The sequence below is a fragment of the Ammospiza caudacuta genome, chromosome 9 (genome assembly GCF_027887145.1).
Source record: "Ammospiza caudacuta isolate bAmmCau1 chromosome 9, bAmmCau1.pri, whole genome shotgun sequence".
Taxonomy (NCBI): Eukaryota; Metazoa; Chordata; class Aves; order Passeriformes; family Passerellidae; genus Ammospiza; species Ammospiza caudacuta.
The window spans coordinates 23,011,103-23,032,723 of record NC_080601.1 but is presented as its reverse complement, the minus strand read 5'-3'; the positions used below and the strand labels follow the sequence as shown (position 1 = coordinate 23,032,723).

The 21,621-nt window shown below is 39.1% G+C and overlaps 1 protein-coding gene across 3 annotated transcripts in view; it reads left to right on the top strand.

The window, feature by feature from the left end:
- LGI1 (leucine rich glioma inactivated 1) overlaps positions 1-19,907 on the top strand; it is a 28,879-nt gene extending 8,972 nt beyond the window's left edge. The window contains exons 2-9 of one of the 3 annotated variants that reach the window (XM_058810421.1): positions 7,562-8,018; positions 8,403-8,474; positions 12,243-12,314; positions 12,417-12,488; positions 16,510-16,581; positions 17,837-18,006; positions 18,419-18,583; positions 18,668-19,906. In XM_058810421.1, coding sequence (XP_058666404.1) covers positions 7,828-8,018; positions 8,403-8,474; positions 12,243-12,314; positions 12,417-12,488; positions 16,510-16,581; positions 17,837-18,006; positions 18,419-18,583; positions 18,668-19,485 — 1,632 coding nt within the window. In that variant the 5' untranslated portion in view covers positions 7,562-7,827 and the 3' untranslated portion in view covers positions 19,486-19,906. Of the gene's footprint in view, positions 1-7,561; positions 8,028-8,402; positions 8,475-12,242; positions 12,315-12,416; positions 12,489-16,509; positions 16,582-17,836; positions 18,007-18,418; positions 18,584-18,667 lie in introns of those variants that run through there. The other 2 variants (XM_058810423.1, XM_058810422.1) reach the window with 2 other exon arrangements.
- The last annotated feature ends 1,714 nt before the right edge of the window (positions 19,908-21,621 follow it).

The following is a 21,621-nucleotide window of genomic DNA, read 5'->3' as shown; positions in this document are numbered from 1 at the left end:
GATGCCTACAAGTGATTGGTGTTGTTCAAGGTAGGGAAAATCCTTTAGCTTCTGAGCAGTCATAACTAAAATGTGTATTTCTCTGTTGCTATGAAAATTATATTTAAAACTACAGTCAGTTTCTTAGATAAGGATGTTGTGTTGGTTTTGTTCTCCCACTGCAGAGGGAAAGAGCCAGCAGCCAAAAGAGCAAATCTTTTCTTAAAGCTGTACTAAATATGTAGCATATTGGCATATGAGCAAACAGATGAAATGAAATTTTCAGCCCTCTGAAGTCTCCTCTGCAGGGCAAATATGGTTTGTAAGAAAGAGGGACTTTGGAGTTCAGCTTGGTGCAGTACTTGATGGAGAGTCAAGTGCAGTGACAGCATGCCTGCATAATGTAGGGTGGCAGATTTGGTATTTACTTAAGGTAAAAAGGATTAACCCTTACTGAAAAAGTTAAGTACTTTTCCAAATTTCTTGAGTTGCTGAGAACAGTTAAAACATCAGTAAAATACATTTGTGGAGCTATCACCAACAACCCCTTAAATTGTTTCAGTGCCGGTCCAAATCTCTGCTTTGTAAAGCATGTTGATTAGCAATGATGAAACAATAATATGTGTTTGATGAATCACATCCTTCCTATTGTGTAGTTCCCTATGTCCATGGCACTCCAGCAAGGCTTCTACTTGAAGTATTTCTGTGACTTCAGTGGCACTAAGATTTCTTCCATTGTTAATCATTCAGGACATAGAAACCTGGTTTTAACAAGTAAAGACTTTCTCCTCGAAAGCCTGTTGTCTCTGCCGTACAACAAAAAAATTTTCTATGTACACTTAAATAAATAATATTTTGTTACTTGTTTTCTGTCTGCAAAATGACAAGGAAAATTAAAGACAAGTTTATAAAGATTAGAATAATTCTTCGGGGAGCCAATGCCATGAAAAAGTACAGAAGGGCATATAAGATAGCACAGGTCAAGGAAAGGATTTTGTAACACGCCGTCTGTTTTTAATTAGCATCTTGGCACACTGGAAGAGCTCAGACCTTTTTCCATGAAGAAATGTATTATAGACTTTTCTAGCTGCCAATTAAATGGCATTTAGCTACACTGACAGTAGTATGTTGTTTTGGGTCTGCAGAAAGCGCTTGCTCATGCTAGAAAATCTGGGACATTTTGTTTTGTATAGAGGGTTCTTATTGGACTGACTTTTCTATCCCTTCTATTCTGAATGTAGGCATGAAGGAAACCTATGAATAAATACCAAATTAGGAGTGCAAGGAGCTGGCAGAGGGGATAATTATGAAGTGTCAGTGTGTATACACCTGCTGAAAGTCTGTCCTCCAGGTAGAAGATAATTTTTAAACAATGCTAAATACTGGGGTGTTTTATGAGGTTCATATATTGTCCTGTTTGGTAGAGACTGAGGTACTTTGTCACCAGTTCTGTCCTATGATTCATTTAAATATGAGCATTTGTAACATGAAACTGCCCCTCAAGTGTGCAGCTCCCTATGCATTTTCTCTAACAGTGAAACCAATGCTCTCTGCCCACTCCTGTCCTCAGCTGCTTGTTCTGGCTCTGGCAGTTTTAGGGGGGTTGGGGGGTGGGTTTGAAAGATTTGGGCTTGTTTAGGGTTTTATTTGTTTTCTAGTTCTTTTGCCAGCTAATTTATTTAATCCAGTTTAAAGAATAGCATTAGAACAGAAACACCAGCAGTGATCTGTGGAAGAGAGCAGAATCAATAGTAATTGCAAGAGTTGGGAAGAGAGAAACCATCCTATTAAGGAAAAGTGTTGCACAGAATATGTTCTTAAAATCACCATGCCAGTTCTGAAGAAGGTGGCAATTACAAATTAAGCATAGATTCTCTCACTAGTATCATAGTTTTAATGTCTGGTAGTGCTATGTAGAGGGGAAAAAGGCAAAAAGTAACTTGCCTATTTAAACAAGACTTCTCTTTGCTGAGAGGTTCATTTACAGGACACTTAATCTTATAGTAAGGTGTATGCTAGCTGGTGAATGTGATGTCAGTTCCACTGAAATGGATGGGCATGTTCACTGTGTCAAGTGTGTCCCCATTTCCACCATGGGAGAAGTTAATCTTCCCTGAGTAAACTACAGTCAAATTTTCATGAGAGTTGTCTTGAAATATAGAAAAAAAAATCCAGATTTCTGCAGCAGGTGGAAACCTCGTGTTCTTTTATATTGTCTCCTTTCCTACACTTCCCCCTGTATTAGTTGTGGTATCAGTTCCTGCTGTGAACCATGAAGTGGCACAGCTTCATACATCTTTGAATTGGGCTCTGGTTTGCTCTTGAGCTTGTATGTTTGCTCTTTCATTTCCCCCCCAACTTTAAATATCCATTGTTAGCATTTTCAAGGCCAAACACAGACAATAGAAGCAAAGCAAGAACTATTTGTGTAGGTCTGGAGAGAAGTGGCTGGTTATCAGGAGAGCAGTTAATGTGATGCTGCTGGGTTAGGTGCTACAAAGCACACTGGTTTATAATAGAGCTTGGAAGCAAACAAAGCATCGAGAATCATAAGAATGTTGAAAGGTCTCAGTTGCAAAAAAATAAAACCTAATAGTAGATTCATTTTGTCTGGCTTCCCTTTGAAAGAAATACACTCTGCATCTGTTTTTCTTAAAGAGAGATCATTCAGATATCAGTACATCTCTCCTGACATATTTTTCGTCATTGGTCAAATTCTGGTGTACCTAAACCAGCAAGCAGTTCCAGAGACACCTGCACATTGACTAGGACACGCTCAGTGGAGCAGATGTTGTGACATCACTATGGAATTCTGGCCATGAGAGCTCACTTCAGAGGGGATCACTTCCTGGTCCACAGTGAACTGTGAACTGGCTACTTTACGTAAGGGAAAGGAGACCACCCTCCAAGTCTTTCTTTCCTCCGAAGCTGGCAGCAGTTAAGCAGCCATTTCCTTGGCTTTTTGACACAGGGACTGGCCTGCTTGTTCTGCTTTTAATGAAAATGGTATAATAAAGAAGGATACCCATAATACGAACCTGTATAGACAGGATAGGGCAAAGTCAGCAGAACTTTCCAAATAAAAAGGTTTGGGCAGTCTTGTGATCATTCCCAAGCTTGTCTGTGTTATGAGCTGTTGTAAAGGCATCTCAAGTTTTATTATGCCTAACCTGCAGAAGGCCTCTTCCTGGCAGTGACTCTTGGTGCCAGATCCACCAGGAAACATAGACTTTTCAGAACTGTTTAGAATTCACAAGACTTAGTTTTGTTTATTGAAAGTACAGCCTCATTCTCAGCTGCTTTAAATTTGCCATTTGCTGCAGAATTTCTTAAAAGTGTCAAGAGAGCCAAGACAGCAAAATCTCGGACTCATGAGGTATTTGTAGGAGTCTTTGACCTCAAAATCCTTCTGCTCCAAACACAGTGGTAACATAGCAATGACAATGTTTTATTCTTTAGGAGACCAGTGAATACTGGGTGTGATTTGGGCTATTGCCATATGGTGTAATATTATGGGCTACACACCAAGTACAGTAAAGTCTCATCATCACCATCAGTGGATTTTGGATTAGGCTAGGTATGCGCGGCAGCTCATTCTGAACAGAGAAAAGGCAGCACAGTTTTCTAACAGCAGGATGAAATCAAGGGTAGCTTTAACAGGATATGGATCTGCAAAGGGAACTGTACTGAACAGGAAGCTTATTCAAATTGTGTCATATGTTGGTAATGAAAACATTCTAGTCTAATGCAAATATGCAAATATAGTCGTTGGCATGGAGTGAATACCTTGAAAATATTAAATATTTTTAAAAAACATTTTTGCTCTAACTTTTGACCATTTGTGTCTGTTGTCCTCAAATATTTTAGCAAACAGATTTACTTGTAGAAGTATTAATATTTTAACCAGATATTGGAGAATATGTGCTAAAAATGTATGTAATAATAATAATAATAATAATAATAATAATAATAATAGTAATGAATATTTTTGCTCTAGAAAGGAAGCCATGGAAGTAGTGCTACGTGTGACCAAAGAACACCAGCAGTGGTGGGTGGTGACTACCTCTAGTGGCAGCAGGCAAAAGTAGCTTTAATTTTGACTGTCATATACTTGCACCAAGATTTTTACTAGATGGTTGATTATAACCAAAAATTGCCGTCAGCAGACAATTTGGATACATTGGAAGAAACAGCGATTTGTTTCTTAACACGCAGAGCCACTGCGTGGGAAGCCACCGGTGCCTAAGGCGTACTTGGCTCTGGTTAATAGCGGAGAGGTGGAACATGACGGCACATTGGTGCAGGACACGCTGCGGCCGCTCGCCGTCTGCCCGCTCGGTCCCGCTCGGTCCCGGCCGCCGCCGCAGCTCGGGCCGGCAGCGCCGGGGCCGCGGGGCCGTGAGGGCGAGGGGCGGCCCTGGCGCAGCCTCGGGCCCGGCCTCGCCCCCGCCCGGCCAGGCCGCCCAGCGCGGGCGCCGCCCGCGGCCGCCGCGTTGCCGGGATACGGGGCCGCGGCGAGGCGGAGGCGCGGGGCCCGCGGCCCTCAGCCGTGACCCCCCGCAATGTCCCCCTGCAGTGTCCCCCTGCCCAGCCCCGAACGCGCCTGACCGCCGGCCCCCTCCGCGGCACGGCAAGGTGCGGGGTTTTCGGCTAGAACGTCAAGTGATGGGAAGCAGAGCGAGGAACGCATCCGCAACTCCCTCATCCCCCCTGCTGGAACCTTGCAGAAAGAAAAATAAATGAGTTTCGAGCCCCATTGTGCCTAGTCAGTACCTGAAACAGCCGGGAAAACAAGCAAGGGCCGAGGGGCAGGCGCTGGTCCGTGGGCGCAGCAGGCGGCTGCCCGCTCCGCTGGCCCGCACACAAACAGCCATGGCATCGGCAAAGGGTGAGCCAAGTGTCGCCGGGCTGCAGAGAAGCTGTGCCACTAAAAATCCACGAACCACTTTGGTTTTAAACTGCTACATGGCAGGAAATGAGATGCTGAGCTTGGCAGAAAAGGACCCTGGAAAATGTGATTATGCCTCTCTTTTCATGGGACTGTTATAAATATTCATAATATTGCAATTTTGGAAAAGCGGTTGTTTTGGCATGTGGTTTGGAATAGAAAACTAACTTCCAGGCGCTTCTCTGCATGGACAAAACTGGAGTCAGGTTACTGCTCTGCTGCAGAATGTGCTTTTGTTACCGAAGAAAATACTACACTGCAAAGTTTTCAGGAGGTTCACAATGTGGTTGGAGTATTAATTAAAGAGAAATGCCTAGGTAATTGATGGCGGATTTCAGTGAATGAGCCAAAGGAAATGAAACACAGGTTTTCACCATCAATGGCAAAATATTGCCATGGCAATGGGTGGCTTTGCCAGGAATAAACAAACAAACAACAAAAGGCCTCTTTCAGGAAAAAAGAGAATTTTCTGTTCTCACCTCACCCTGTCTGTGCCATTGGACATCTTGGAGGGGAGAAGATGGTGTAGCCTACTTATGCAAGTCCTACAAATCCAGCTTCCCTCTCAGTAGGTACAATTAGATCATTTCCAGAGCAAGAAGTCACCTTTATACTGGGGGATGGGAAGGCAACAACATTTGCTTAATAATTATTTCAGTGCCTTGGCTACTGTAATTATTTTCCATTTTTTTACTGGAGGTGGATAGGCTCGGAAATAACCCAGGTTTTTGCCACTCTTAGCTGGTGCTGCTTCAGGGAGGGACTGCCGACAGGGAAGGTTTTCTTAAGAGCAAAAACATGGGCCTGCAGTTAAATTAATAAAGACCTTTACAAAAACACAACAGAGAGAGCAAGGCAGCTGAGAAAGCACGAGCTGCCCTTTCTTCCCTGAGCTCAGATGCCTGGCAGGGTGTGCCCATGCACAGGCACTGCTGTCCTCTCCCAGCATGGCCTTTGAAGGTGGCCATCTGTCTCTGAAAGCTTTCTGGACATTTCTGGCTGCAGCAGTCCCTCAGAGGATGCAGTCCCACCACCTGGTGTGAGCTCTGGGTGTCATCCCTGGGAGATGGACCTCAGCCCCCACCCAGTCAAGGATTCAGCAGTGCTGGATCCTTGTAGCCTTAGACTGAATTCCTTGCAGTTTTGCAGGCTGTTGTTCTGCCCATAGCCTGTCAAATCCCAGGTGGGCACCTGGATATGCACTAAGGCCTTGCTGGGATTGTTCCTGAGGAATATAGACATGGCCTGACGTTGATCTTGTGATTTTGTGGCTTTTTGTGGCAGGAGCAATGAGCTAGAGCCAGGTGGCCTTGTGAAACCAAAGGAGGGGTAACCAGAAGTCAAAAGAGATCTCCTCATCAGGAGATCAGGTGTCCCCTGAGGAGGAGACAGCATCCATGTGAAGGAGCTAATAGTGAGCCTGACTGTGTTAAATGTTTGTACCAGTGGGTTGACCCCAGTAGTGTTTGTAAGCTGTCTAATATAAACTATCCAATGGGGAAGCGTTAAAGTTTGCAAACTGTTAAAGTTTGCAAAACTGATCTAATAGCAATATTATATTGAACAAAAAACATCCTGTGTGGCTTCCCAGCTATTTGGCATTGTTAGCTTTGTCTTACAATTCTAAATAAAGTAATACTTAGGTACTGCTTAAGTTTCCAATAAAATATTTAATGTATTTTACTGTAAAGTCTTCAGGCTGAGGACTGTATCTCACAGAGCACTCATACCACACCTAGCACTCATTTGATTGCAGCCTCCAGGCAGTATTGTAAAGGTTCATTATTACCACCAAGATCTGTCCTTATCCTGTCACTCTTCAAAGAAGGTCCATTCTTAACTACAGGTTTAACATAGCTGGTATTTAAATGACAATTTTCTTTTTTTTTTTTTTTTTCATCAAAAATAATCAAACCAAGAAAATACATTTTTTAACTTGAACTTTAAATTAATGTTTCTCATATAGAACTGTGCTTGATCCACCTATGCCTTCATTTAACCAGCTCAGAAAACATGCAACAAATAAGAAGCATTCTTTTTCTGAGGGGAAAAAAAGGGAAAAAAGAGGAAAAATAAAAAAGGGGGGGGAAAAAGAGCTGTATTTGGGATCTATTTTGCATGAGAAAATATTTTGTTTAGGAGTGACAGTCAAAGGCATTCTCTCATACATTGTAATATTTTCCATGTGTGGCAGCTTGTTTTTCAGTGGTACAAATATGTGCAATAAAGGCCGAGGATAAAAATGAATCTAACAGTTTTTGCAGCAATGCTTTTGATGGTTTCATTCGATTTCATTTTCCTGTGGATACTGCCATTAGTTCTGCTGCTTGCAATATGTGAAGCTAATTCTGAAAGGTTCATGAGGTTGTAGGGATCCAGTAAGAGATGACTGATTTCTCCCCCACACACATACACTCCACCCCACACCCACTCACCCACCCACCAGCAAAACATAATGCTGTACTATTTTTGGAAACAGGGAAAGGGCCTCCCTGTGAAAACAGAAAGCAGTGTATTTCTCAGTTACATCACTTTGCAATCTAATGCTGTGTTGTGCTCAGTGTTTTTGTGGTGATGCAAGTCTTTTTTTTCTTTCCTTTTTTTTTTTTTTTTTTTTTTTTTTTTTCCCTTCAGCCGGTTGGATTTTCCCCATCTTACAGCACCTCGCAGGTCTCTTCTCTGAGCAGTACGTTGCCTGAGTGAGTGGAAACATACAGATCAGCTGCAGGTTTCTATCTACAAAAACAGAGTGAAAGAGAAAGAAAAGGGTTGGGAAAGCAGAGAAGCAGAGACAAATATTGACCTGGACTTAGAGAAAGACATCCAATGGCTGAATAAAGAACCCTGTTCATGTTTTGGGATATTCTTTCAACTGGCTGGAACGAGAGCGGATCAAAAGAATGGGAAATGCCAGCAGACCCTTTAGAAGAATTGCTTATTTCTTATGCCTTTTATCTGTGCTTTTGCTGACTGAAGGGAAGAAACCAGTGAAGCCAAAATGTCCTGCCTGGTGTACTTGTACCAAAGATAATGCTTTATGTGAAAATGCCAGATCTATTCCTCGCAGCGTTCCGCCTGATGTTATCTCACTGTAAGGGCTGTAAGCATTTGGTTATTTAATTTATGCTTTAAAATGAACTAGGATGTGTGGTGTTCTCAGTTCATACTCCCTGCTTGCTGCAGGGAGTACCTCCAGCATTCAGAATCATCAGCTAATGTGTTAAAATTGTGCTGCATCCTTGAATCCTGATTTTTATATCTCTTTCATCTGTCTGTCTGTCTGTGTATGTGCACACATCTCATTTCATACCTTCTTGTATAGTACATGAAACCTGTCATATTATATTTGGGGGGGGGGGGAAGGTAATTTTTTTTTACTTATATAAATAAATTTCTCTGTGATGACCAGATCAGTCTTATAACCATGGATATATGAGGCTACATTAATGTATGGTTGTTTTTTTCTTCTTTACAGATCCTTTGTGAGATCTGCTTTTACTAAAATCCCAGAAGGGAGTTTTTTGCTCACACCATCTCTGCAGCTTCTGTGAGAAATATTTATATGATACAATTTTTGTTATGAAGTGTATATGTATTCATAAATATTTCAGAAAGGGTCTTAGTATTAATTTTATAAGAAACAGCAGCAGAAGATTTATTAGATCATAAAATACATTACTTTTGAGCAATTTGAAAGATAGTGCATGTTTAATTTTTACTTAGTATATTGCAAGGCTGTCTGTTGTCAGTACTACAAATGCTTACATGCTGAAGCTTTTGGTGACAGAATGCATGTTATCTTAATTATACTTTAATTAACATTACAGTGAGGACTTAAGTATTGCAACAACTATTTTTGTTTATTTCCTGCATTCCTGGGACCTGATCCCAGTGTAAAGCTGTCCATTTGCAACTCCCATCGACTGTGAGCTCAGAACCCCCCAGATCAGGCCCATCATTGCAGTGGGACAGGTCCTGAAGTCCTTTTCCATGTAAAATTGCCATTGACTTCTGTGGAAGTTTAGTCACTTCAGTGGGAGTTTTGCCTTCATAGTACCTGGATTTGACCCTGCTTGTCATTTTATGATCTTAAAAGTAATGACAATTTTCTTCCAATTAAAGACTGAAGTAGTTATTTAAAAATCAAATACTGTGATGAGGTATAGACGGAAAGAGAATATTTTGGGATGTTTAACTGTTAGCTGCATTTCAGCATAGGATTTTTACAGGCTCACAGGCTTTCCTAGAAATGTGGGCATACAATTATATAATTGTGAGCTATACAGAGGTAGAGGGGGTGTAACCTGAACTGTTTATAGTGGATGTGCTGCCAGCCTGATACACACCCAGATTTGTCTCAGAAATCCTGCAAGGCAGACTCCCCAGTGTGATCAAAACCAGAATCGGATGTCTGTCCCAAACCCACTTCCATGCGCTCTGGATGTGGTCAGAGGTGTGTGCTGATGGACTGGAGCTGTCTGGCTGTTACATTAAACTGGTGGCATACCAATAGCTGAAGCCCTGACCCTGGCTGTACTCTGCTACCTCAAGTGGAGCTGATAAGGAGTTGCAGACATACTGTACAATTTTGGATACAGGGTAAATAGGTAAATGCAGTTACTATGGAAACCTAAATGCTTTTCCATGGTGCTTTATTCCAGAGAAGCTTTTTTCAGGTGGTCACAGATCACAAAAGGGACACATTTCACATAATTGCCACAATGGGCCTTCCAAATGAGAGGGGGGGAAAAAAGCAGCAGCCCTGGTGGGGCTTGTATCTGAAGAGAATGAGTAGGACATCATCTCTCTTGGCTACGATACACCACCTACACTTAGCAATCCCACTGCAAAGCAGGCGGATTTGGGCATGGTAGAGTAGGACAGACACAGTCATCTTATTTTGAGTTATTATAGTGCCTGGCACAGTGGGCTTGGACAACGTCTTATGACATTTTGGTAATGATAATAATTTCCATTTCTACTGTACAATGAAATGCACGTTCTGTGCTGCTGTTCATAAATGCTGCAACAAAAACTATGACCCCAGAAAAGCAGGGTTTGTTCCACTGTGGGCTTTGATGAGTGATGTGTTTTCCAGATATATTTTTAACATGGTAGTTGAGCTGCTTGCCATCCTTGGAATTTCAGGCTGCTGATCTAAGGTAAATGACTCCTTTAACACAGACCATAGGAGCAGGATTGTATCTGTGGGGACAACACTCCGGTTTGTACGTGGGAAAGAAAAATTTTATCTTTGGCAGAAGATAGTAAGGGGAATAAGAATATGGAACACTTACGTTAATTAAATATTTCAGGAATTTTTAGCTTTGCATGATTATAGATGTATTGGTAGGTTTAATTTAGCCAACAGCAAGATTTAGCAGCTTGTATGTATTTCTATAATAATAGAAATGCATATAGAAATAGTCTCCAGCATTACGTTTTTGAAGTCCAAATGTAATTGGATATCTCCAATACAGCAGTCACAGATGTCTAAATATGGTGAAATTCTGCTGCTATTATTATTTACTACTATTTTTAATGTAGTAGCCCCAATGGTCTCTGGAAAAATCATGGTCTTGAGCTAAACACTACTCGTAACTCCCAGTCCAGGACAGCTTTTCTTCTTGTGTAGTATGGACGGCATGCTCTGTGCTCTTCGTGCGACAACAAAAACACAGAGAACCTACACAGCTATGGTGAAGTGCCAGCAGGAGTGTTCCCTAAATGCAGAGAAAACCTCCCAGCTCTCATCTTCAGCACTTTTATCTCTGTGTATCAGCAACATGCTGAGGGTGCTCTTATAAACTGAAGACATGAAAGCCCAAAGGAAGAAGGGAGGCAATCATGGCATCAGGATTTGTACCTGCTCGCACTTGTGCTGTTGCTGCCAAGTGACACAGTCCCCAGCTACAGCGCCATACCTTCAGCCTCCAGCCCCAGAAGCAGCAATTATGGTGACTGAGGACAATTTGGGGCAAAAATACTTTGTGCATCAAATACATCTGATGTAACCATTGGGAAGGGGTATGAGTTGGAAGGCAAATGAGCTCACCAAGTGCAAGACCTATGCTGTAAGCCTGGCAATCTCTAAAATGGCAATACTATTTAAAGAGATACCACCCTGTTCTGTAAATTATTGAGTGGAGTGCAGAAAAGGAAAAATTATCCAGTAAAATCATATCAGAAAACTAAAATTAGTTGCAGGATTTAATAAATTGGTCTTCTGGTTCAAGAATTCTATTTAAATACTTGTTTTCTCTAAAACTGAAGTATTTATTGGTTTTGACAAAAAGGAAGAATTTCCTGCTTGTATTTTTTCATACATTTCATATAGGAATGTACTGAAGGTGGAAAAAGCACAATCTGAAACAGCCAACTGAGAAAATAAATTATCTACAATTTATTCTGAATGTAAACATCAACATAAGAGATTAACTCATTAAGTGGATTAATTAGTACTTGGAAATCTTGCATTCCTGAATGTCTAAGGATACCACAGTATGAATCTATTTATCCATCAGGTCAATTGATTAAAATATAGATGTGCATGTAGTATTCCACTGGGGTGAAGTTCATCGTGCTTTATGATGTCCCACCACATTAAAAATGTAGCAGTCCAGGGCTAGATTATAATGGACAAATGCTAACATGGCTGATAAGCATGAATAAAGCTGGAAAAATCAATGCTAGTCCACTTTTAATGCTTACAAAATTACATAAAATTAAATGTGCTGCTGGTATTTTTACTGTTAGATGCATATGCTAAGAGTACCTCCAAGAGGTTTAGTGAGGTCTTAAAAATATTTTTGATTTGAACACTGACTGAATTTAAGAGATTTTTCTTTTTTTTTTTTTCCCAGTAACTTTCAATACCCTCAGGTTAAATACACTCAGAAGTTTAACTTAAAAGTTAAAGGATTTTCATTCCTGCCAGTGTTGCAAATTCAACCTGATGTCAGGGTAACCAGCAATTTAAACCAAGACAATTTAAACCTCTGTAGTACTTGAAGATTTCATTGTTGTCCTAGTATATCTCCAAAGGCACTTATACAATCCCATTGTTTTACTGGCATGATAAACCCACGTTTACATCCCATAGAAGTCAAAGGAATTCTATCAGATGGCCCCAGTAGACAATTGTTGGATCCTTCCCTTTGCACCACACTGTGGTGCAATATTTCAGCCTTATAGTCCTATAGTGCTTGCACAGAAAAAAAACATGAAACCAGGCAGTGGAAATTGGGCCTTGCTGAACCATTTTCTAAAGCTGCTGATAACCTAATGGTCTTTTGTTTTGCATTTCCTTATGCAGGTTGTTTACGTCCAACACTTTTGATGTTATCAGTGATGATGCTTTCATGGGCCTTCCTCATCTAGAATATTTGTGAGTGGACAAAAGTGTATTTCCTGGCATTATTGAAGAGAGTGGGTGGGCTTCCAATTTCCAGGCATTGCTTGACCAGAATCACTTTATGACCCATTACAGGTTCATAGAGAACAACAACATTAAATCAATTTCAAGAAATACTTTCAGAGGACTGAAATCTTTAATTCACCTGTAAGTAAAGTGATTGAACATATTACTTTGCATATTTAATATAGTAACTGAACCACTGTATTGTTTCTCATTTTCACATATAACTGTTCATAGTTATTTAAGTGGCATTAATTGTAATTTGATTAGAATGTGTTAATCTTTGTGTTTCCACCAAAGACTTCCAAACTGGTATGTGTAGAAGGCAAAGACACAAACAGCTTCCAAGCACTGCATGTTTGGCAGTAGTTCCCTGACTTTCTCTGCTTGGAGCACAGGGGATTTCCAGCTGAGCATGTAGGAGCAGGGAGAAGTATGAATTGGGAATCTTGGCGCTGGATGAGGTCAGTCCCAGTTTGGGACTTGAAAAGGAGGAAGGTGGGAGCTGTGAGTAGGAATGTGAGAGGCTGAGGAATGGACCCACACCTCTTCTCAGGTACCCCAGTCTGACATGCATCCTGGAGAATATTACAGCCATTCTTGGGACAGGTCATCACTCTCTGTGCCCTGTTCACTTATGACAGTAATAGTATACAGAAGAATTTGATTAAATCAAACTTGAAAAATCCCACCCAGAGCAATTTTGGAGACTTGCAACAAGATATTTTTGTTATGGCTTACTGATCTACTTCTTCCATTCTGCACCTACCTTCCTCTGCACCCTGTCCTCTCCTGCATGGGAGCAGGAGCATCCCACAGTCAGGACCTGTCACACACTGGCACTGGGATGTGATCACTGTTCCTTGTGTGCTGCTCAGCCCTTTGGCTGTCCCTGCCCTCTGACCTGCTGCAGCCCCTTGCTGCATGAGCTGGGAGGGAAATTGCTCCAAGGCACTCTGGATGCCAGTGTGCTGTAGGAGCAACGCTCCCCATATCCTCAGCAGCAGGAGCATTTCTGACATTGGCAACAAATACCTGCAACATTTCACTGCAAACAAGAGTAGCTTCCTTGTCTCTGAGCTAGGAAGACAGTTTTTATACAGGCTTTTGTCTCTTATCTTACAGCAAGTTTATCTTGTAGCAATAATTTAATTTAATGAGGACTACATTTTTTTAAAAACAAAATACACACTATAAGAAAACAGGAAAAAAAAAATACAAAACAAGAAAAGGAAAAAAATCTGTAGTGTGCCTGGCATGGGTTTATACCCAGTTCTCAGCATCTGCATTCTGAAGCATGTCATGTGGTGTGTGTCATAGGCAGGGGAGGGGATCCTGACCTTTTGGCCTTAACATGATAGCCTCCAAGAGGGTTTTGAAACAGGGCCCTTTAACTTTCTCTTTCATATATTTTGACAGAGGAGAGAAAGCAAACGTTCCATTTTAAACAGTTAATGCATAAATATAATAGTTGAATTGCAATTCACTACATCTTCACCACCTAGTAAATGCACCATAAAACACTTTATGCTTTCTCTTTTGGTCAGGACATGATTCACAGCTGGCTGGAACTAAGCCTACTGTGACTGCTCATGTAGATAAAGTTACTTATGGAATGGCTCTAGGTCTGAGGAAGAGGAACGAGAGAGGAGAGGGAAAGAGGTACATAAAAGGGCTGTGCACATCCCATAACAATCCATATTGGAGGTACAGGCAGAATTATACTGTTGTTAGAAAAAAAGATAGCTGGATAAGGCTGGTAACCGGGACCCTATGTTCAAAATATTTACGCACATGAATAGCTTTATATTCACAAGTGGGTCCAGTACATTATTTATCATATTCATTTACTTATTTAGTAGCTGCTGCTGCCAGTGAACAAATTGCTTTTCTAAAACAGAGGAAGGCACAGTTTCTTCTCCACAGGAAGGCTACCATCTTGTCTTGCCTGTTACATTGGTTTCTGGGGATGCTTCAGGAGTTTCACAAGAGAAAACATATACAGAAGACAGATCCACATTTGAGGAGCCATTGTCATTTGCATGCACATTTTTGGGACATAGATGTGTGCATCATACTGCTATTGTCCATGGAGCACTATTCACAAAGACAATGAGAAATTTGTGGCAAATAACTGCAAATGTACCACTAGTTTAATCTGCTTGAAGAACCACTCCCCATCTTTTGGGGGAAATTGCATATACACATTAAGAATGATCCATTTGGCACCCTGAGGCAATTTTCATTTAAGAAACAAGAGAGTACTTGTGTACATAAAATATATTAAAAAGAATCATAGTAAATGAGCATGCAAATAAGTTCTATGAAGTTAGGTAAGATGAACTTTGTCCTATTTATTCTATTTACTTTCTTTTCACAACATAAATTTTGGAATGCAGTAAGCTATCCAAACATTTTTACTTCTATAATGCAATTAACTTCACTAATTACAGTGTGTCCTTATTGTAAAAGAGAGACATGTAGAATTTATTATTGTGCAACAGGACTTATTTGCTGACCAGAGTACATTTAAAAACAGAAAAATTTTTAAAAGACTGCATTTTTTTTTACTAATTTACTAATTTAATGTCAGAATCTTACAGTTAGCATTGGATGGTAATTTCTATGCACAATGGGTAATTTTGATTGCATTTCTCTCAAAACTGGCGCCATTAGTTTACCTGCATGCTTGAGCCAACCTTTACTCTCTTATTATAATCCAAATACCCCATACAGGACCATCTAGGCAAGACAGTGTTTTGTAATATGTATGTTTTTTAACAGTGGACCATAAAATGCATGATTTTCAATCAAAAATTGGCAAATGGATAAACCTTACTTAAATTTTTCTGTCAGTCAGGTACCCATGGCAGCGGTGAACTCCTCCTACTTCCAAGTACACCCTCCCTTTCAGTTTGCTATATAATAACATATAGAAACAATATAGGGCATTAAACTTGTCTCAGCTTGCAAGTCCACACAGCTTTCTCCATGTGGGTTATCTGATTTTTAAAGAATTGCTTTGGAGCATGAAATTGCACATAAATGAAGCACATGATACATTCACATACAGTGTTACAATCAGATGTACTTTGAAAGTTGTGAAGTCAGAATGAACTAATGGAAGCATCCCATATTTACTGTTCCTGATCAGACAAACACTTATTTTTAAATGAGGCAGCAGACCTAGTACATGTGGGCTTGTTCTTGTGTTTTAAGTATGTGCCTAAATGTCTTTGCTTGGCTAGAGAAATTGTGGTTGATAAATAACATTTATGTTTACAAGTTAAAACAGAAGAGGTTCCAAGTCTTACTAGCTACAGATTCTAACTGGGATCTTAATCAAGAATGATTTCTTTCCATTTTTGTTTCTTCTCATAACTAATAAATAATTCTGTTAATTGGAAGAGGCATAGACTATACCCTACAACATGATTCTTTTTCTGTCATGCCCTTTGTGACATCTGAGACCTTTGGCAGGCTCACAGAGGCAGTCAGACTGAAATGTAATATACTGTTTGTTCAAAGCCTGCTCACATTTCCTTGTCACTTTTACTAGCTGGAATATTCACTGAATTTAAACAAGTTTTCCCAACATTGAAAACTGGGAATTAATAATTTTTTTTTGCTGGTGTAATAAACATTTACACAGGCACATGCCAGGAAAGCAATTCACACTTATCAACAATTTATTGCCTATTACTGCATATTTTCAAAAACTATGAGCTAAAGCTAAGCCCATCAGCCCATATTAGTAAGGTTTTCCTTCTAGAAGAGGTACAAGAAAGTGGGGAAATTGCAGTGATATGAGCACCATGTATTGGGATCTTGTAGGGAAAACATCAGTAGATCCAATCAAGACTAATTATTTTAAATGGTGTTGGCAAAACACCAAAGGTGATAGCACTTTTTACTCTGCTAAGTGAATTATTGTAAATGCTGCAAAGCTGCTGAAGAGTGAGAAAGCAGGAGACATGGCATTTTAGTGGAAGGAAAACTCACAAAGCAAATGAGCTATTCTTAAAAGCAATCTTTTAGAACTAAGTGTTGGAGAATGCCAGTGTTCTTTGCCATAAGTAAAAACCCCACACAGTATATCACAATTTGCAAAAATGTGTAGTTTCATGAACAACTAGCACTAATACTGAGGTGTTTTCTTTTACAGGAGTCTTGCAAATAATAATCTCCAGTCACTTCCAAAAGACATATTTAAAGGCTTGGATTCTTTAACAAATGTGTAAGAAAGCAATTATTTAATATTTTAATTATAATAGAAGTATAAAGAGATTATTTTAGAGGACATTCTGAGTAACCATTCACACCACTAGCCAGTAATGGGTCTTGTTAGTGGGTAGAGACTACACAGTATGAGTAGGCTTGGGTTTTTTTGTCTGCCGGTGTTGGGAATTTGTGATGGCTTTGAATATTCCATCAGTTATGAAGATCAGTAATATTGTTAGTAGTTATGTAATAAAGCTGCATGTTCATTAAGATTTCGTGAATAAGAAGGGAGGATCCTTAGGGATGCATGAGAGAGCAAGGCATGCAGGGAAGGTAGAAGATACTTAATGGAGTAACATCTTAATGTGGAAAAAGTTCCTGGGAAAGCTAACTTTTATCAATAAAGCATGGGTCTAAGTAAGTATCCCATACTAAATCTAATTGCAACCATATCAAAACATCAAAATATCAAAATATCATTTATTTATATATATTATATATATATATATATGTATGTATATATATGTATGTATGTGTGTATGTATGTATATGTGTGTATATATATATATATATATAAAAATACCAGTAAAAATCCTGTTCCATCTGATCTGGTATGATAAGCTCAGAAAATCCTTTGCCTGCTCCCAGTGTTAGCAGGTAGGCTGAATCCCTGGAGCAGAGCTGCAGCAGTGAGATGTGGCCATGGGCAGTGGATCTGGAGCATTACTTGGCAAGGCTGAGCATGGCCAGGTGGTTACACAGTCTGGTCCTGGCGCTCGCCTGTTCCTGTACATACAGTCACAAATCTGACTGAAGACAGCTGTAAAGGCCTTAAACAGAATTCCTTTGCTTGTATCTCCTGAAGACCTAAATGAGTGTAGCTAAAGGAGATAGTGAATACTGATGGGCTGACCATCAGGTTACATTAATTCCTTTTTTTTATCCAGAATTCTTCTACTGAGAAAGAGTAATGCAAAGGAAACAGGAGTCCATTAGTATGGGAGACTTTTATGTACCTGTAAACTTGGAGAAATAGATAAAAACTTCTGACTGATCACCAAGTTAAGGTCTCCTTGATTACCTTAATGTAATTAAATCTGTATGGGTTCTGGTATGTAGATTTAACTATGGGTCAGGATAAATTAAGTCAGGAAGGCCTCAAGTAAGAATAAGCAAGAGGGCACTTATTTAATAAAAGCCTGTTTTGTTGTTCTCAAGGAGAAATACATTAGCTGACTATTTCTTTTCAATGCATGATTTTTTTGTTGTAGAGATCTTAGAGGCAATGCATTTAATTGTGACTGCAAACTCAAGTGGTTAGTGGAGTGGCTGGGCAGCACCAATGCAACTGTTGAAGACATTTACTGTGAAAGCCCACCAGAATATAAGAAGCGCAAGATCAATAGCCTCTCTCCAAAAGAGTTTGATTGCATTATTACAGGTAATGTGCCTCAAATTATTTAATCTTCCTAAAGTCAAACTGTAGATTTTCATTCTAGACCCCATTTTTGCAGGAATGCTGCATTCTGGGTGGAATTTCTACTAAAATCAATATGAACTTTGCTGGTCTAAATCTGACATGGGAATCATTTGGGAGCAGGGTCCTATATTTCAGTATCTACTCAAACTTTAGTATGTTACATAATGATTTGGAAAACTGGGACATAAAACAGTACCTCTTTTTATTGAGAAAGATTGAAAACCAAATTGCAGTTCTCCTTTATCAACAGAAAAATTCTACTAGTGATGAAATACTGTAATTTGTAATAAATTGGTATCTGATAAGCAGATGTTTTTTCAGTACAGTATGTAAAGTATCTCTGTAATTATCATCTGTTGTGTACAATTTGCAGAATTTGAAGTTTATCAGTCCCTGCCATACCAATCTCTGTCAGTAGATACTTTCTCATATATGAATGATGAACATGTGGTTATTGCTCAGCCTTTTACTGGAAAATGCATCTTTCTTGAATGGGACCATGTGGAAGTGATGTTCAGGAATTACGACAACATTACAGGTATGAATACTGCTTGACAAATAACCTTACAACAAATTATCCAAAAAGTGATACTAACCCTGTCTCTTACTTTTCTTTTTATAGGTACTTCAACTGTTGTGTGTAAACCTATAGTTATTGAGAGTCAGCTGTATGTCATTGTCGCACAGCTGTTTGGAGGCTCCCACATATATAAAAGAGATATTTTTGCTAATAAGTTTATAAAAATTCAAGATATTGAAATCCTTAAAATCCGAAAACCCAATGACATTGAAACTTTCAGGATTGCTGAAGACTGGTATTTTGTTGTTGCAGACAGTTCAAAGGCTGGTTTCACCACGGTTTACAAATGGAATGGGAATGGATTTTATTCCCATCAGTCTCTGCATGCCTGGTACAGAGATACTGATGTGGAGTATCTTGAAATATCTGGCAAACCACATTTAATTCTGTCAAGTAGTTCGCAAAGACCTGTAATATATCAATGGAACAAAGGAACAAATGAATTTGTTAAGCGGTTTGATATTCAAGATATGGAAGATGCATATGCAGTGAAGCATTTCAAGGTGAAGGAGGATGTGTACATTTGCTTAACAAGATTTATTGGGGACTCTAAAGTAATGAAATGGGGTGGTTCAGCATTTCTGGATTTACAAAGGATGCCATCCCGAGGGTCAATGGTATTCCAACCGCTTCAGATAAATAATTATCAATATGCCATTCTTGGAAGTGATTATTCTTTCACTCAAGTCTATTACTGGGATGCGGAAAAGGCAAAATTTGTGAAGTTTCAAGAATTAAACGTGCAGGCACCAAGATCTTTCATACATGTCTCCATCGATAAACGAGATTTTCTCTTTGCTTCAAGTTTTAAGGGAACTACTTTGATTTATAAACATGTCATAGTTGACTTAAGCGCATGACACTCATAATTCTGAGATTACATCAGACTTTCTACCGTAAGCGGACAAAATGAACTAAATGCATGATGACTCTCTTATCTTACTTCCAAATGAATGCCTTTAAAAGTTGAGATTGCTAGAACAAAGTATTACTAGTATCTTCATCTTTAATTGTCAAGTCTAGTGGTGTTGGAAGTTGCATTTTTTAACAAAAAGAAATTGAATTAACTGTTCTTTGCATCCACAATATGTAAATACATGTGCAACTGCATCTGTTGCTATAAAGAATATTAAGATGTACTTTTCCATTTATTTATTCACCTGTTTGAAACAACTGCCAAATAAAATGTTTACATTTTGTGTCTTTCACATTCCAAATATTATTTGCAGGTGATACTTTTTATTTGTGTATGTATTATGCACATATAAAATAAAGCCAAGAAGGCATATTGCCCAGTGCAGTGTTGTACTGCATAGAAGATGCATGAAAGATCAGGTGGGTTTTACTAATAACAAGAAGTTCTTGATAAAAATACTGCATTGAAACACAAGCCTATAAATGATCACCTGGGCAATCCTTGCACTTATTGGAAACTTCACTGACTTAAACAGACCTCTAAGCAGAAAAAAACCCTTCAGTTATCTAGATGTGCTTGTATGATGAAGGGTTCAGTTATACACATCTAATTGTAGGCTAGGCCTTTGTACTGTGTGTAGCTGTTTCTAAACATCTACAAAGAGCTTGGCAGAATAAAAGACAAGGTAAAGGTCTGTGTTTGTTCACCTGATGCTGAAGAAGCACAAAACAAATATCTTGTACAGCACTGGGGCTGTTACTATGCTGAAAGCTAGAAGAAAAGCTTATTTTTCAGCTAGCATTATTTCTGTAGCTGAACTGTCACACATCACTTGCATGAATTCAGTGTCCTTGTCAAGTCTTTCCACTGTAATTGCAATTATTTAGTCTTCAATGAATTTATTCCTTATTTTGAATGAAGCTAGTGAATGGGAAGTAATTTTTTTCCACTACCCTGCAATGAATCTTAGTACCAGGTAGTTCTGAAATTCAGGGAACTTTGGATGTGTAGTCAGTTTATATAGTGTATGCAGCTCCAGGGAAGCTAACTACATCTGTTAAATTGTGCCAAATCTGAATGTGGCATGGAAATCTATTACAAGCTCAAAGTTAAAATAGTCTTTTGTTTGTATTCATCTAGTGCACCATTTGAGAGAAACCTACACTGATGCAGAAGATGATTTGGTGCAGCTCAGGAGGAAAGCTCAAGTTTATTTTAGATACCTTTGCATTCACTTAAGTTACCAAGCATTGTGCTTCAGTGCCATCTTTAAAATAGAGACATGAATACTGTGTTCATTTCTAGACATTTCTACCACTCACAGATGTTGACTGGTGAATAAAACTAATCATACTGTGCATGTCAGCTAATCACATGAGCTGATTAATGTATATTTAGGAAGTCAGTCCTAAACAGTATGCCTCTGTAATAGATAATGGAGGTTTTTTTATATTTAATGTTATTTAAAATCAAAAATTCCAACCTGAACAACACTACTCTAGTAAGTTAATTTTTCTGGTGTCTTTTTATCCATAGCTGCATATGCTCTGCTAAGCATTTGGCTTAGTAACTACCTATTCCATAAGTATTTACAATGTGAGTAGAAAGATTTTAAACTATGTTTCACAGCTGAAACTTCCCAATTGTTTCTTAAATACATTTCCAAATATCATCTTAATAAATACTCTCGTTTGGCAGTTTCCTTTGTATGTCAAACCATATTTCCTTTATATAGTTTTAGCTGTTACATCAGCATGATTTCAAACCCCAGATGAAGCCAAATAATAATTTTTTTTATTTCTCAACATTGGCTGCATATCTGTGACTGCCAACTCAGTTTCTTCTTCAGTGCCCTTTGCATGGGAAAGGAATGAAATATAAACATGAACTCATCTCCAATCTACCAGCAAACTATTAAGTGTTTTCTATTCCTCTTGTCTTCTGTTTCAATCTTTTACTTAAGGTCCTATTGAATTATGTGCACTGGTTTTTATCTGATTTTTTCCATTATACTTGCCTACATGCACTCTCTATCAAATTATAAAGATAATGACTATGCATCCTTCTCATTATGAACATA